General features: G+C 36.7%; 1 protein-coding gene across 1 annotated transcript; it reads left to right on the forward strand.

Annotated features, from left to right (window-relative positions):
* The first annotated feature begins 3,204 nt into the window (after positions 1–3,204).
* Positions 3,205–7,805, forward strand: LOC133327504 (CLIP-associating protein). The gene has a single exon (XM_061536022.1). It carries the CDS (start codon positions 3,214–3,216, stop codon positions 7,714–7,716), a length of 4,503 nt encoding a protein of 1,500 aa, XP_061392006.1. The 5' UTR covers positions 3,205–3,213; the 3' UTR covers positions 7,717–7,805.
* The last annotated feature ends 11,426 nt before the right edge of the window (positions 7,806–19,231 follow it).

The raw sequence follows: 19,231 nt of genomic DNA on the forward strand, positions 1-19,231 counted from the left end.
CACCACAAAAATGAATTGAAATTCCCAGATTCGTTTTGCAGCGTCGGAAAAGTTGGTGTCACACCAGCTCAGCTAGAAAAAAATACGAAAACGATTAAAGAGAAACAAAGAATCGAGAAGAACGCAAACGATAAACACACGAAAGAAAGTGCGAAAAAATAGTTGACAATAAATAACAGTTACAAAGAAATACACAGAGTGAGTTCGCCAGAGAGATAGAAGTAGGAAAAAAGAATACGATACAAATATAGTTGGGAATTTTTATAAATATTGTGAGTATTGAAGATCGAAAAAGTGCTGACATCTTCGGCCATATTCAACCAGCGATAATATTGATGTGTGAAAATAACGACACCCATGGGCTTGACACCAAAGCTTTTCCAAATCTGAGTGATTCTTATTATTTGCAGGAAAAAAACCAAGTGAAATTTAAGAACTTTTCCCTACGTTGCCGTTGTTATTGGAATAGGGATGACAGGAAAATCAATTTGCATTTGAGAAAGCAGTACAGCGCTGCAGCAAAAAACGCTATAGCTGCAGTTCAGTCGTTGCGCTTACAGCAGATACACAAGAAAGAAGTTAACTGTCAACTGAGGTTGCCATTCAACTGTCATCAGCAAAAAATAATAATCGCTCGACCCAGCCGTGTACGGCAGGGTGTAGTAGTCCCCGAATACCTTTGTGGCTTCTTACACCTCGATTGGCTTACATGTTCAAACCGGCCAAGAAAGACCATCTGAAATAACACTTTTCTGAGGTGAGTTAAAGAAGCAGGAAGTAATTATATATCAATCGCCGCGTAGTTTTATAGTTCATGCATTTATTCGCAGACCGGCAAACGGTCTTTTCGGTGGATGTATTTTGGCGAAAATTGATTAGCGTGCCAATTGCTATGGACGTGTGTGCGTGTGTGTTTTTGTTTATATATATATATATATATATATTCGTCTTCGTGGTCGCTGTCGTTGTTGTTTCTTTTCACTGTAAAATATTTTGTTTTTATTTCGATTTTGGCTAATTCGCCAAATGACATCTTCCTAATGCTGTTGACTCGGAGCACTATTTTGACCAACAGCAGGGCGTCGCAGCTGCTGTCGCTGCTAACTATATCGACAGAGGCCAGATTCTTTTGACGCAAAGTGACATTTATTTACGGCGAGCGATGACAACGTCATCGCCCCCCTAGTCAATTGTCTGAATTCACTAGAGGTTTTGATTAGTTTTCCATACGAATGCTTGCATACATACGCACGAACGTGTATTTTTGTACAATGCTTGATACCTATAACAATGTTATTTTTGCATGACCGAAGGAAAGCCGACAGATATACAACGTCTCCGTATTGGGTGAAAATATCTCCTACTAAAGACGGTGGCAATTCTCTCTTCATAATACACAACAAAGGCAGGCCTACTGACATCATCTGTGTTGGACTTGTGTTGATATCATTTAATAATTTTCACATACGGTCGGAAGAATCACATTCTCTATTTTTGTGTGGCATAATTGGAACAGCCCTTGTATGGACCTCAAAAGGAAATAATGCTGTGGCAATTAACACATGTGTACAATTGCGTGCAACGGATTGTGTCCTCACTTATTTTATAATTAATCTCTGGCAAAACCAGTGCAGGCGTTGTCGTAAAAATTATTATTTTTGGTTTTCTTTTACTTTTTCAATTATAGCTGTCCGTCAATTATGCTGTCCGTCGTCGACGTTTGAGGGAGTTGTTTGACGTCGGCCTTTGCTACTGCTATTCTCTCTTTTATTTTGTTTTTATTATTATATTCATATTTGTCAAAAGATGATTCACATTCCACTCCTAACCACTGGCATTCGTACACACACTCTCACCAAGCGACACTGGGGAGATCTATAGCAACAACTAGCTGTTTGGGCTTAAATTGAACATAGACACAGCAGTCGTACGTGGTGTGCTAGCTGTTACTGTTGTGTTTGTGCTTTTCTACCGTTTGTTGTCACACTTCGTACGATGCTGTCACTTTGACGCTGTTGTCACTCCTAACCTTGCGCACACACCCACCCATTGTTGCCGTACTTTCTTCGATTTGTCTCATTCTCTGTTGTCTTTCATTGGTAAAAATTAGCTCTCCCCCCTTCCCATATGTCATCAGTAATGGAATGTATACCTCACCTCAAAGAAGAGTGAAATATGAGAAGTGGTTCAGTGTATTCGTTAAGTCTCTTCTCTCTTTTTGTTATCCTTTTGAACTGTAGTTCCATGTTGCATGTTTACGAACAGTGCGCAATGAACGAAAATTGTGTCTGAAAGAAATTTTAAGAAAATTCTAAAATCTGTGTGTCATCAGGAAGACAACTTCATCTGTATTGAGATATCTCCTCCAAGCAAGTGAAATAAGTTTTGAAATGTTGCCAAAGTTGTCGATGGAAACTTTCGTTTTTGAGTGTTATGTTATGCATTGTTGTCGCAGTGTGTTAGGATGTCGTTTTAATTAAGAAGCATTACGAACTGGAAATACGGAGCTTTTGTTTACCCATTGTTAAAGTTAAATCCTATAATAAACTAATTTTTGAACCAATGTTAGGCTATCAATTTCGACATTTTAATACAGCTGTAGAGACCAAAATTTTAGTGAGAAAAATAAATAAAAAGTAGCGAACCTTTCATATCATCATATACCATTTCTAAAGTTTGGATTATGGCCAGGTGTATACTTCTTTAGGGTAGAACTGATTATATTCAACACAACTATACCATACGTAAATGTTTTGTATTATTTTTTCTCGACTTTCCTTCAGAAAAAAAATAAGCTGTAGTAACAAGGCTATAATTTGTTGTAACACATTAATATAGTTCAACTTTTTTAGTAAAAATTCGACTGGGCCAACTACTCGGATCCCCTTAATTCGGTGGCCAATTATTTCGCACAAATAAAATTTCGCTGAAATTCATAACGATTATCGACAAATACTGCTAAAAAGCTCGAGTTATAATGTTATCTAAAATATCAAATCCATTGTTTGAGTCTCAAAATAAACACCCACAGTTTTCGACATAATGTATATTGCCCGATATGCTTCAGTGGTGAACGCTCTTTTCTGACCCTTTATATAAATAAATATTTTTCAATTATTATGATATGAATTTATTAATAATCAATATTTTCTAATTTCTTTGCAGATTCTCTTATATAATCCCTCAGACGTACATCCATAATATATCCCAAAAATGGCGTATCGGAAACCCAATGATTTGGATGGTTTTATACAGCTAATGCCAAAGGCAGATATGCGTGTGAAAGGACAACTGGCCGAAGATCTCGTCACATTCCTGAGCGATGATACAAATTCTATTGTTTGCATGGACATGGGCCTTTTGGTCGATGGTCTTATGCCGTGGTTAACAGGAAGTCATTTCAAAATTGCACAAAAATCTCTGGAAGCTTTTACAGAGCTCATAAAGCGGCTGGGTCCAGACTTCAACGCGTATACATCAACGGTATTGCCACATGTAATAGATCGCCTGGGCGATAGCAAAGATACCGTTCGTGAAAAGGCGCAGCTGCTGTTGCAGACTTTAATGGAGCATAAAGTTCTCACGCCACAGGTTTTGTTGGACAAGTTGGCAGCTAGTTGCTTTAAGCACAAAAATGCCAAAGTACGTGAAGAGTTTCTACAGACTATTGTTAACACGCTTAGTGTCTACGGAACGTCACAACTGAGTGTACGCAATTACATTCAATCCATTTGCATCCTGCTAGGAGATCCCACAGTATCTGTGCGCGACTCAGCCATACAAACTTTAGTTGAGATCTATAAGCACGTCGGTGACCGCTTAAGACCCGATCTGAGGCGCAGAGATGATTTGCCTGCCTCGAAATTGGCTATACTTGAGCAGAAATTCGATCAAATCAAGAACGATGGCCTGCTATTAAAGTCAGCGCTTCTCTCCACACAGACTCACATAAACAACAACGGCCACGATGAGGCAGACAATATTGCAGCCCGCGACAGACCTACAAAGATTGTAAAGCGAACTGTCTCAGCCACAATGCGAAGCAAGAATAACATTGCGGCGGATAGTGCGGCAGATGCCGGTGCCGTAACAATGGAAATATTTGAGGCGTCTTTTGAAGCCGTGCCCCATTTAAACATCTTTCATCCAAAGGACATGGATGACATTTATAGAAATGTACTGACCATTATAAGTGACAAGAATACCGATTGGGATAAACGAGTTGATGCCCTCAAGAAAATACGTTCCCTGCTCCTTCTGAACATACACTCTCAACCACAATTTGTAACAGTTCAGTTGAAGGAGTTGTCGATATCATTCCTAGACATACTGAAGGAGGAATTACGGTCGCAGGTTATTCGAGAGGCTTGCATTACCATTGCATACATGTCGAAGGTATTGCAACAGAAATTGGACAAGTTTTGCGAGTACATCATGGAACAGCTAATACTACTGATACAAAATTCGGCTAAAGTCATTGCGTCTGCTTCGACGTTGGCCGTGAAGTACATTATCAAATACACACATGCACCAAAATTGGTTAAAATAATCTCAGACATGTTGCAGACGTCCAAGTCTAAAGATATTCGTGCTGCACTGTGCGAAATAATCTGTCTGTTGTGCGAAGAATGGCCAACGAAAGCCATTGAAAAGAGTGCTCCGTTGCTGCGAGACACCCTGAAGAAATCAATTTCCGATGCTGACAGCGAAGCGCGACGGCATTCAAGACGTGCTTACTGGGTATACAGGCGACATTTTCCCGATTTGGCCGACCAAATATATGGCACCCTTGACATAGCAGCACAAAAGGCTTTAGAGAGAGAAAGAGATGGCGCAGGCAGTGGCACAAATAGCGGCGGAACTGATGAACGCCGAGCAACAGTAGCAACTGCTCGCATTCAACGCTCCCCGGGTTCAATACAAAAACCAACGCCTGGAATGCGCAGTATATCAGCTGTGGATACGGCAGCAGCAAATCGAGCCAAGGCAAGAGCTCAATATGCGTTTCTAGCCCGAAAGAAGGCAGCGAATACCGCAACCACGGCAAATTCCACGCCTAGTAGTGCAACAGGATCTCTACCACGCTCAAGACTGGGAACTACAACACAACAACAAAGTACTCAACAACCGGCGACAACAAATAACAGCAGTGTTTCTCCCAGAGTTCGTGGTCGAGCTGGTGTCTCACAGTCACAACCCGGTTCCAGGTCAACATCTCCAAGTTCCAAATTGCGAGAGCAACATGGTATTAGTTCGTATTATAGGCCTACTGGTACCATACCGAAGAAGGCTTCTGGGATTCCCAGATCACTGGCCAGTTCCCGAGAGACAAGTCCCACAAGGGGCGGAGGTGGCATGCTTATGAAACGCAGCATGTACACCACTGGCAATTCACGTCGGACGCCAGAACGCAATCAACCAACACGCCAATTAGCAGCAGCTCGATTACTCCAACAGAGCCGGGATGCCGAAAACGCGCTGGCTGACGCTTTGTCTCCCGACGGCAGTGGTGGAGATTACGCTTCCATAGGCGACTACAGCCGTGACCGTAGCGGAGGCTACTCTGCAGGTGCTCGGCTCAGCAGGAAACTAATGAACCGTGATGAATCAGATGATTCAGAAGCGTCGTCAGTTTGTTCGGAAAGGTCGTTTGACTCGTCGTACACACGGGGTAACAACTCAAATTATTCCCTTTCTGGGTCAAGAAATCGCTTAGATTGGAGTTTCCTCAGGCCCCCATTCGAAGATATAGATACAATTATTCAGTACTGTGCTTCGACACACTGGTCCGAGCGTAAAGATGGTCTCATCAGCCTGACGCATTATTTGGCCGATGGCAAGGAACTCACACCGCAGCAACTGCAACTGGTCTTGGATACGTTCCGTAAGATGTTCATGGATACGCACACCAAAGTATACTCGCTTTTCCTGGAAACAGTGACGGAACTGATACTGGCCTACTCAAATGACCTGCACGATTGGTTGTTTATCTTATTGACTCGCCTCTTCAATAAATTGGGTACCGAATTATTGAACTCGATGCACGGTAAAATCTGGAAGACATTGCAGGTGGTTCATGAGTATTTCCCAACAGATCTCCAAATGAAAGACGTCTTCCGTATACTGTCTGACACGGCCCAGACTCCTTGTACTAAAACTCGGATTGCAATTTTGAAATTTCTGACCAGTCTGGCAAATACCTACTGCAAAAACACCGACTTTCCGGGCTCAGAGGATGGCACTGTGCTGCCAATCGTTGAAAAAGCCCTGTTGAAGATCGTTCAAATGGCTGGCGACCAAAAAAGCCTCGAACTAAGGAACCAAGCTCGCCATTGCTTGATTGCGTTGTACAATCTGAACACGCCGCAAATGACTAAGGTGTTGTCAACCCTACCTAAAGCGTACCAGGACTCGGCCAAGGTGTGCATTCAGACGCACCTACGGCGCAGTAGTACATCGGGCACAAATTCTCCCTCGTCTTCGCCCCTATCGAGCTCAAGTCCGAAGCCATTACAAAGTCCCAATGTGAGTGGGCCATTTTCCTCACTGCAGCCACAATTTACTAGTCCCAGATCGCGGCAGTCTTCTGTCACCGACAATGACCTGTTGGGCTATTCAGAAGTCGATGTCCAGCAAAATATCCAAAAAACGACAGAGGAAATTCGAAATTGCTTCGGTGGCTTTGACACACAATACAACTCACTGGCTAACAATTCCAACGGCGGAGCTGGCTACAACGGTCACACAAGCGAGGCAATTGACTCCTGTGCGTCGTCAAACTCCAAGACTCAATCGGCCACCACAACCGAATCAAATACTCCGGAAAGCACCACAATGCGTCTGGACGGAAATCTTCTGGAACAACATCACAAAATGACAACTAGTGCACTAGGTTCTGCTTTAGCCCAAACTAATTCTTCGTCTTCGAAAGACTACGTCTATTTTAATTTCGCCGAAAATGGTGAAATAATTCTGCTGAACGGAGTTCAAGAGAGCGAAGTAATAAAGGTAGCCCTTAGTCTCACCCCCGACATGCCAGCTCAACATGTTCAATCGTCGTTGTACAACCTGTCAGTCTGCATCAAAGGCGGCAATTGCGAATTACCGAACAAACACTTCCGGGCTATTATGAAGATGCTGCTGAATATGTTGGATGCCACGTCCAACGAAGTCGTCGCGGAGGCCCTGCACGTTCTCAGCAAGATCCTGCGCCGTCCTCAAATGAAGCCAAACTGGATCAACTTCGTTGAGCTGATTCTCCTTAAGATTATTAACTGTTATCCCAAGAGCAAGGAGACTATGCGCGAGCTGGACATGATAATACCACGAATTGTACCAGCACTTCCACTCAACCTAACCATAAACATCGTGAATCCTGTGATTGCCACAGGTACGTATCCAGTGAATCTGTGTGCCTTGAAATTGCTTACCGAGTTGGCAGATCGCCACGGATCCGAGTTGACAGAAACCCAACTGGAAATGGTGTTTCCACATTTGGCCCGACTCACCGACGATTATCAATCAATGGTACGCAAAGCAGCCGTATTTTGCATCGTCAAATTGTACATTGTAATGGGTGAGGAGAAAGTGAAGCCAAAGTTAAACATGCTTAACCCAAGTAAGGTTCGTCTACTCAACGTCTACATAGAGAAGCAACGCGGTATAACTAGCGGTGGCGGCAGTTCCACTAAGAATTCGTCAGCATCCTCTTCATGATTGCCGCGCGCCCTTCCCCAACAACAGCAAATGGAAATAGGCGACGTTAGATACTAAGTCGTGGTATATATTCTAGGTAGAAAAAGTAATAGTTGAACGAGTGTCGGTCACTTAGCCATTTCGTGCGATACTGGCTGTGTACATGGATGCGTTTTGGGGGTTTTCATTGACGACCACAATTGCTTTGTGGCCCGCAGTTTCATCTGGGCTCTGCCAACATATGGTTCATCGTTATTAATTGTTATTGGTTATAAACCTTCCGTTACACCAAACGAATTGATATGTTATTGCGATGGAACACTAGTAATACAACAAATATCATTGGCATTAGACGTCAAGAGTCGCCAGACATCATCGATCTACCTTAGTAGCAATTCGCCACCACTCTCGGTTTAGTGCATTTCGTTTTAGTTTTTTTTCTACCTTCTTTATGTTAAGTCTAATATCCTTCTAAAATAGTTCACCTCTTTATGTTCGTCATATAACTTTAAATTGTTTTTCTTTCATCTGCCTACAACTCGAAACCCTACTACAAAAATAACAACTCAGACCTTTGTAATTAATTTTGTCTAAATTTATTTTAATTCTCTTTTAATTTAAGTTTTACATCTAATGGTAAATACATACATAGTATAATATTAATAATATAATAAAGAACTAAATTAATAATAATAATAATATTAAATCTTTAATAATATTTATAGCGAACCGAAAACGACGAAATCCAAGAAAATTTAATAAACAAAAATACACTCCATTTTAACCGTTGAGATCGATCGTTGATTCGATTCGCAAAGTTCATAAATGTCAGCCGCTGTTGCAAAAGTGTTCATATCAAATAAGGAAACAAGGGTGTCTATATGTATTACATATACAGATTTTTTCAGAGGTGAACTCAAAACATTTCAGTTTTTGTTTTAAAGACTTCATTTGTAATTCGAGAATACCATTTGAAATGTTAAACTTTCTGTTGAAATGCGAGGATTTAATTTGTAATTTATTTCATTTGAATTTCAAAATTATTTTATTATGTTTTGAATTACAAATGAAATGCTATGAATTCCAAATAAACCACAATTGAAATATTTTGAATTACAAATGGAATACAGAAATTACAATTGAAATATTTCGAAATTCAAATGGTATTCTCGAATTACAAATGAATTGTGATGATTTACAAATTGTAATCTCGAATTACATTTTAAATGTTTTGAATAACATCTTAAAAAGGTGTAGTCGGAATAATATCAATTTGAGTTGTATGTAAATCATCTAAATGTTTTTGTTTTGTAAGAGATAAAGTGGAAATTGTTTAGTTTCCATTTATTATTATTTGCTTCGATGCAATGCAATGTGATGCGTAATGCTTAGTTTCCATAATACGATTACATTTATAATAGCTTGCAAATTTGAGCTTTAGTTATTATTATGATGAAGTGTGTAGGTCGAACCAGTTTCTTTGCTACAGCATACGACATGAGAAGCGGCAACGGTTGATTTCATTACGGATGCTGATGATGAACACAAATTTCAAAAATTAGCTTTCGTGCATTACTTATTTGAAATTAATGAATAAATAAATAATATGTATGTCCTGTAGGTTAGCAATGCAAATATATAAACTTACAACCTAACTATGTAAACATACACCAACATACATTGTTTTATTTGATTTTTGTTGACTTTATTAACTGATGAAGAGATTTCCATAACTAGAATTATAACTAACAATATTTAATTAATTGAAATACAATTTTTACTGTTAAACGGCTGTTCAATTATTTTAGTTATTCTGTATTTTTTTATCGACGTTCCCACGCCTCTCATTCGCACCCCTGCCGACCGAGGGGGCGACCTCCCCTTACGTAGGGATCGCGTACACACCATGATCCGTATCGTGATGGCATTTGAGAGAATCTACTTCAACAGCCAGTTTGTTATTAAGTTTTACTACTCATTTAAAAATACAATAATATTAGATTTTGTTTGTTCTACGTTCAAGCAAAAATCTACATTAGAGTATACAGAGTTAAAGTCAATACACATTTTACTAAGAGAATCTCCCATAGAGTAATTCGTGCGGTGGAAGCCTACATATAACAGTTGATAGTGTCTACTAGATCGGACAGGAACATTTATTCTAATAGAAGAAATTAGGAAATCCGAAGGTATATTACCATTTAATATTTTTAGTACCATCATAGTATTCAACATAATACGTCTTCTTTTCAATGTAGGCAAACGAATTAATTTTAACCTGCTAGTAAACGATGGCAACACAAAACTGCTATTCCAATGTAATCCTCTCAGTGCAAAAAGTAAAAATTGTTTCTGCACGGATTCGATTTTATCAGAATATATTGCATATTGGGGATCCCATACAACAGAACCATACTCTAAAATAGGTCTAACAAGAGACGTAAATAGTTGTTTCTTTGGCCTACCGTTTTATAAATCCTAAGACACCATAGGCTTTATTTACCATAGATATAACATGATTGTTAAAATTTAATTTTGGATCCATTAGAAAAAGGCTCCCAATAAAGTCGTCCCCAGTCGCAAACCCACAGTTTCTGTTGGGAATACACAGATACAACGGAAACTGATTGTGTCCAGACATATGCTAGTGTTGCGTCACATTCGGCCTCGGAAATCGTTAAGAATGTAAATGAAGTGATTAATCCAAAATCTGTGAGTATAAGTAGTGCTAGTCTGGAAAAGTCTTCAAAACCTACTCACGGAAATCGGGAATTATCAGTTCAATCATCTAATGCGTCTTCCGTAGCTGGCACTAGCAATTCCCTCCAACCTGGTCAAAGACCATTATCTATGGCTCCCACCATGAAAATGGTATTTGTATCTAGGTTTGCACCAGATACCTCGGCTGAGGATATAAATTATTATATAAAATCAAAAATCGATGGAAATTTCTTTCTACGTTGTTATAAGCTCCGGTCTGCTTTCTCAGAAAGTAGATCATCTTTTAAAATCGTAGTACAAGAAAGTATGTTTCATCGACTAATTTCGAGAGAATTTTGGCCTGCTAATGCATTTGTAAAGGAATTTCTGGAAAGATCTGAAAACTTAGCTCATTTGCCTCACAGGGCTGAAATATTGCCAAAAAACTAAATATGTTTCTCAATGTTTGCTATCAGAATGTAAGAGGGTTAAACACAAAATTAACTCGATTATTCTCTGATAGCCTTGGGTTTAATTATGATGTTATAGTATTTTCTGAAACTTGGTTAAAAGCATCCGTGTTAAATAGTGGAATTTTGTGTTCTAGATATCAAATATTTAGAAAAGATAGAGTTATTAAAAAAGGTGGTGGCGTCCTTATTGCAGTTGATGCCAAATATTCCACTAATTTAATTGAATTAAACTGTTTTGATATCGAATTTATTTGCATATCCATTGAATTAGAAAATTTTAAATTATTTGTGACTTGCTCATACATTCCTCCCTCATCGCAACTTGATATTTATAATCAGCATCTGTTAGCAATAAATTCAATCACTAACAAAATGAATGACTCTGACAAAATATTAGTTCTCGGCGATTTTAATCTGCCGTCCGTAAAGTGGCTTTCATTGCCAGATTCTGAGGCTCTAACACCCTTGACATCTGATGCAAATGTAAACTTATATACCTTTGAGCGACAGCGACATAAATCTTTATCAAATAAATAGCGTATCAAATTGTTATGATAGAATTCTAGATCTAGCATTTGTGAATTATACACAATATTATGAAATTATTAGAATACCTCCAGTATGTACTCCCGAAGATAACTACCATCCCTACATTATGCATAATAATTTAGCTACCAACAATTCTTTAATATCATTTAAATCTGTTCCTAATTATAATAAAACTGACTTCCGAAAGCTAAACGCACTTATCTCAACCGTAAATTGGAGCACATTATTTATTTGTAAGAGTCATAGTGATCTAGAATTATCAGTATATAAATTTTATGATATCCTAAATAAATTTATTCTAGAATGTGTTCCCATTGTTAGAGTTAGAAACTCGGAACGATATCCATGGGTCACATCTGGGCTTTTAAGTATTAAAAATTATAAAAATAAACTTTTTAAAAAATATAAAAATCAGGCTCCTCTATAGATTATGCTAAATATGCAGTCGCAAGGTCTAAATATACGTCAGAGTCCCGAAAACTTTACAATCTTTATTTAAACAAGATTAAACTTAATTTCAAATCCAATCCTAAATCTTTTTATGACTTTGTTAATATAAAAAGAAAAGCTACGTCAAAGCCCACCATCTTGAAATTCAATAATCAGACATTTGAGAAAAACTCTGAAATTTCAGAGTGCTTTGCAAATTTTTTCGCTACAACATATTCATATTCACCCTGTCCAAATAAAGATACATATAGTTATAAATTATCGACGATAGATCAAATATCTATGCCTTTTTTACAAAGTCAATATGTTTCTAAAAATCTACGTAATTTAAGATCAATTAAAAGTCCAGGTCCGGATGGCATTCCTAGCATAATTCTAAAGTACTGTTCAGATACATTAGCTATCCCTTTAACGCTATTGTTTAATTATTCCCTGAAATATGGTCATTTTCCGACCTTCTGGAAGAAATCCTATATAGTTCCTTTACACAAATCTGGTAGCTTAACTAATGTCTCGAATTATAGAGGAATTGCTAAATTGAGTGCAATTCCAAAATTATTCGAAAAACTGATTACTGATGTAATTTCTCATAAAGTTCAGCCAATCTTAAGTCCATATCAACATGGTTTTCGTAGTGGCCTCTCAACCATTACCAATCTTATTCAATTTTCCTCAACCGTCATAAAAGGTTTTATTCAGCGTAATCAAACCGACACGATTTACACTGACTTCAGTAAAGCTTTTGACAGGGTTAACCATGAACTTTTAATATATAAATTAAATCAAATTGGTTTCAGTATAAATTTAGTTAAATGGATATCATCTTATTTGAGAAATAGATCACAGGTAGTTTTGTTTGATGATTGTCTCTCCAAATCCATTAATGTTCCTTCCGGTGTTCCCCAAGGAAGTCATTTAGGTCCACTCCTCTTTCTTCTATTTATAAATGATTTACCAAATGCAATAATCCACTCCAAATTGCTAATGTATGCTGACGATGTCAAGTTGTTTATCACCCATAACTCCATGAAGCAAGCTGATTTACTTCAAAATGATTTAAATAACCTTTTTCAATGGTGCGAATTAAACTGTATGGATTTAAACCTAAACAAATGTAAGCATATGTGTTTTTCCAGATCTTCTACTTTAACAAGGCAATACAATATTAATGGTACTGTTTTATCAACTGTAGATTCATTTGTTGATCTTGGTATTTTAATGGATCCAAAATTAAATTTTAATAATCATATCATTTCTATGGTAAACAAAGCCCACGGTGTCTTAGGATTTATAAAACGATGGGCTAAAGAATTCTCTGATCCCTACATTACAAAACAACTTTTTACATCTCTTGTGCGACCCATATTAGAATATGGTTCTGTTGTATGGGATCCCCAATATACAATATATTCCGATAAAATTGAATCAGTGCAGAAACAATTTCTAATTTTTGCACTGAGAGGTTTACATTGGAATAGTGACTTTGTGTTGCCTTCTTACACTAGCAGGTTAAAATTAATTCGATTGCCTACATTGAAAAGTAGACGTATTATGTTGAACACTATGATAGTAATTAAAATACTAAACGGTAATATACCCTCAGACTTCCTAATTTCATCCATTAGAATAAATGTTCCTTTTCGATCAAGTAGATATTATCAACCATTATACGTAGATTTTCATCGCACAAATTATTCTATGGGAGATCCACTTAGTAAAATGTGTATTGATTTCAATTCTGTGTATTCTAACGTAGACTTTTGCATGAATATTGAACTAATAAAATCTAATATAATCATATTTTTAAATGAATAATACAACTTAATAACAAACTGGCTGTTGAAGTAGATTTCTGTAGCTGGTTTTCTATCCCTTCTCATATTCCATCATAATGCGGATTATGGTGTGTACGCGATCCCTACGAAAGGGGAGGTCGCCCCCTCGGTCGGCAGGGGTGGGAAAGTGAGGCGTGGGAACGTACGAAAAAAAATACCAAGATCAACGAAAGAATCTACAGTTGATAAAACCGAACCATTAATATAGTAATGTCTTATCGAAGAAGAATTCCTAGAAAAACACATATGTTTACATTTATCTAAATTAAAGTCCATACAATTTAGGCTGCACCATTGAAATAGGATATTTAAATCATGCTGGAGTAAATCAGCATGCTTTTCAGAATGATGGGTAATGAACAACTTGACATCATCTGCATACATTAGCAATTTGAAATGCGATACAGAATTTGGCAAATCATTTACAAACAATAGAAACAGAATCGGGCCTAGGTGACTTCCCTGCGGAACACCTGATGGAACATTAATCGATTTTGAAAGACATCCCTCAAACAAAACTATCTGTGTCCTATTTTGTAAGTAAGATGAAATCCAATTTACCAAATTTATACTAAAGCCAATATGATTAACCCTATATGATTAATCATATTGGCTTTATGGTTAACCCTATCAAATGCTTTACTAAAGTCTGTATAAATTGTATCAGTTTGTTTACGCTGAACAAATTCCTTTATCACAGTAGAAGTAAAGTGTATAAGATTGGTAATAGTTGAAAGACCACTACGAAAACCATGTTGATATGGACTTAAGGGAAAACGTCTCAAAAACAATCAATTTAATAGATTCCAAATATTAACACGTTATTCTGGACACACATAGCCATCGTAGGACCTAGGATAAATCCAATCGTTGAATATCTTCCTTATTTTCCGTCTTAGTTTGTGGTAAAATATAGGCGATTTTCTAAAATATAATTTTTCTATTTTCTAGCGATGTCAATAATCACAGTTCATACCAGAGACAGATAATATACACTTTGTAATTGCGTTAGAATTTTGGATCTTCCAGTGATCAGAAATCATGTTCGCCGTCGATAAGAAGGACTTGACTTAAAAAAGTCTCTATTCTTCAATATATATTAGGTTGCGAAAAAAGATATCCATTATTTTTTCGGCAGATGGCTGATAGATTTCTCGAAAAGTACCGATCAAACAATTTCAGATTTATGCTCGTAGGAAGGGTGACAATCGGGACATTTTACAGTTTTTCTTTGACAAATGCGATACTGTAACAGCCAATTTTGGTTTCGTAGATTCCGTTCAGGAATTTTTGATATTAAAGATGAACCGTCGATAAAATCGAAGAAATTATCGAAATTGACCGGCATGGTTAGGAGTCGTAACATCGCCCAGGAGCTAAATATCGACCATAACTGTTTTAAAACAATAATGGATTTATTTTTCCCCAACCTAATATATGCTGCTCAATTGTCTTGCCAACCGATTGAATTCAAGAATGGGGGTCTCCTTATGTAAATGCGCAGTACCAGGGTCAGTAGCGCTATATATTTTTGTTGTCTTTTTTTCATGTAACCGATTTAATCAGGGACTGAAAATAAGTTATTTTTGAAAATGTGTACGTAAAACTTCATGTTTGAGACATGGGTCGCATATAGTTTCCTATACCAATAGATCCGTATTGACGAGCTCATTAAGAATATTTAGTGATCTTGAGAACACACTCTCAAATCTCCTGTTAAGATTTATTATACAACGGGGAAAATAAACTTTGGTTTTTACTTGTGAAAACTGACAGACTATAGAGTCCTATTTTTAAATAAAGATAAAAAACAGCAAATTCCCGTTGAACCCCATGTGATTTTAGTTGTTTTACATCAGTGCTGAACAGAAGTAAATTGAGAGTAAGTGTGAAAATGACTGATGAAAAGAGAAAAAGTGAATAAGTGTTTAGCCATCACCGCAATTGTATTATTTTGTGCATAAGTGCTTTACGTGCCAAATCCGAGCAATAAAATACATGGATAATTATTGAACATATCTCTATATATATAAAAATTACATGTATGTTCGTGATTGCTAAACTCAAAAACTACTTCACCGATTTGGACCAAATTGTATATACATGCTCTGTGAGGCGTGAGGAGTGTTTCTGTGTAGTTTGAAGTTCATCCGAGAGATGACGCAATATTTAGTTTTTTTTTTGGTTTTTCACCATAATTCAAGAACTACTGCACCGATTTTGACCAAACTTTACGTATATGCTCTATGGGGCATGAGTAGTGTTTTTGTATTTAATATTAAGTTCGTCCGACAGATGGCGCGACATATAGCTTCTTTGTGTTTTGCCCGATTAGAGATTGGGAGCTTAATAGGCGTGTGCCGACGTTAAGTATTAAAACAACGACTCATACATAACCTGTTTTCGTGAAAAGGGCGTGGGAGTCAATCGAAAAAAGAATAACTTATCAATTGAAGTAAAATTAGGTTAAAAAATGTATACTAACTCATCAATTGAGAACGGCTGGACCGATTTGACTCAAAGTTTCTTTCAGTTAAGTATTCCGACACCAATTCAGTCAAACGAAACGACTTATCAAATTGGAGTAAAATTACTTTAAATCTACTTGTAGTAACTCATCAATTTGAGAACGAAGGGGGCGATTTGACTAAACATTTCTTTCAATTATCTGCAATTAGTGTAAGAAGGTTTTTACGAAAAAAAATTTTTGAGAAAAATACGCGAAAATCTTGAGAAACATATTTTGAAGGAGTCTAACTTATATGTGCCTTTATTGTTCCTCAAATATAGTTTCATTGAGAACGGCTGCACCAATTTGACTCACATTTTCCTACGGTTGTTTTTAATTGCAGTGGAAAGAGTTTTTTTAATCGAAGAAATTTCTGCACCAATTTTGATGATTTTATTGTGATGAAAATAGGAATAGTAATTACGCCATCCGTACTAAATTATCTCTTGAGGTAAGAGTAGTTAGATCAAAACTTGACCTTCTCCTGAAAAATGTTTGGTGGAAGTCCGACAAATTGATAAACTGAAATACCACACATACTGACATAATTTAACATTTAACAGTAACAACATTTCTTAAAATATTGGGGTATCAGCAAATGAAGGTTTACCGTCGCGAGGAAAATATTATGCGTATTTTTTATATCGGAAATTTGACATAAATTAAATGGTAAATAGTTTCTGAAATATATTTTTCACGAATTCGTTAATTTTTACCAAACCTAAATTGATGCAATTCTGATACGGCAAAACAACGTTTGCCGGGTCTGCTAGTTTAATATAAAAACTCGAAATAACACTAATAATATTTTTGATAAATTTTTGTTAATTATCATAATTGTATTCTGCACTTAATACAGTTTGCGTCAACCGAATAAAAATTTAGTACAAATCAATTAAAAACAGTGTTAAGTTTGACCGTGCCGAGCTTTTTTATTGGCATTCAAAATATCTAAAATATGTAGGCATGCCGAAAAATTGTTAAATTCTCAATATACCACTATCGTTATATGGGGATATACCAAACGGTTATCGATATTAATAATTGTTGGTAGTAAGGTTTGTCACCCAATGAGTATTCATAATACCAAATCAACGTCATTTCGGTTGAAAAACGTATCCAAAATACAGATTTTTGAGGGTACCATTATATGGTGGCTACCCTGAAACTTGGGTCAATATTAGTAATTTTGTATACAAATATGTGTGATATACAATGAGAACCCAAAATACCAAATTACAACCGATTTGTTTGAAAAACGTGTCCAATAGTGATATTTTACCAGTGTCAAAAACGCATCTGTTGCTTTTTTATTATGGTATGTATGAAGGTAACGGTACTCTACCGTGTGTGTTCTACTCTTTTTGCTTTATATTGGGAATCATTTGATGGCAAAATTTTGTAAGAGTGCGCAACATATCTTCAAATAAAGTATTAAAAATTCCAGGCAACCGCCTGGAATTTAAATTTGTGATCAAATTATCGGAAATATTTTCAGTTACAAATTATAGTAACTCATAACATTGGCACGTAATGCTTTTTTCTGTCTGACTCATAGGACCATCGACCTTTCACTCATTCTTCACCCCATTAATCTACTACTCTTCTCTCCCCTACAGGTCTGTCTTCTTGATCTCTTCTCTTCACTGTATCTTTTCTTGTGGATGATCACAACGGACCTAACCGGTCTCAGAGTGTTGCAGTCACACATGTGACTGCACATCCCCAAACCTAACCTAAACCTAACCTATAGTAACTCATCCACGTCTTTAAAGTATCGAAAAATTATCTATTCTAAATCGATTTGATAACAGAAAACCGGAAATAGGATGTAAGATGCTGTATTACCGATTCAATATAATAAATACCCACAAATGGGTATTTATTTTATTTAAACCCTTACATGTACACAAAGCCTTATTTGGCCAATTATTATGAATATATTATGCGAAATCGTTGATATATGGCACTACTCTAAAAACATGGACATTGAGAAATGTCCAAAATAATTAACAAAGTTATAGTTGCTTAATAAGATATAAAAAATTAATAGATGATATCAAAAAATGCAAATGTTTTATCACTGATATGAAAAAATTAGAAAAAAGCTCTGCGCTCAAACATTATAATGCATGTAAGGTATTATCGATGATTCTAAAAATAAATTAATCGAAATGTGTAAGAAGACGTTTTTTAGAGCATGTACCCGGGGTAATGCTAAAAAGCTGTCAACATTAATTTATTTTCGTTAAATGCTCTCAATTGTTAGGGATGGGAGAAATTTCTTGGTTATTCAGAGAGTGATTCGAATTGAACAATGTACAAAAGTCGGTGTTCGCTCAGAAAAATTTGTATGGGGAACTAAGTAATTACTTCATAATTCAGGGTCGAACGACGAATGGGAGAGCGAACAACGCTCGTCTGTACATGGCATAACTAATATACATATCGAATGTTGACTGCTAACTGTATCAAATAAAGATTGTTGGAAGTAGTCCCGGAAGAAACTTCTAAGCAGTACAGGAACTTAGGTAACACCAAAACATGAGCCAAACGTTTTCTAACATGAAGTGGCAAAGCCATATCCGTTACATAAAGACTACGAAGAGATGATTTTAGGTGAGATACCACCATATTAATATGGTGGCAGAAATTAAGTTTGTCATCAAGTAAAACCCTCAAACACAACAACTCAGAAACAAAAGCAATATATAAATTACATTGTGCTACAAAATAACAAAAAAAAAAATTTTCAGGGATTCTAATCATGGTACAATTATAAAAGGTAACAGCAAGTCCCAGCTGATTTGATTCCAACGTAATACTAGTGTCAATATGAATTTGACAAATTATGTTTTTAAAAATCACCCAACAGGAAAATTGGGAACGCATACAATTTGTAATTGTTCTTTATTAAATGTGCTCCCGTATTCAACTTACTCAATCTGCCTGCTGGGAAAGTTTGAGGAAGCAAATCTTTCTTCAAGGAACAACTCGCTATTCCCTGCATTTTCATATGT

This window comes from Musca vetustissima, unplaced genomic scaffold (genome assembly GCF_032173495.1).
Source record: "Musca vetustissima isolate MV318-11 ecotype Yass unplaced genomic scaffold, APGP_CSIRO_Mvet_v1 utg7742, whole genome shotgun sequence".
Lineage (NCBI taxonomy): Eukaryota > Metazoa > Arthropoda > Insecta > Diptera > Muscidae > Musca > Musca vetustissima.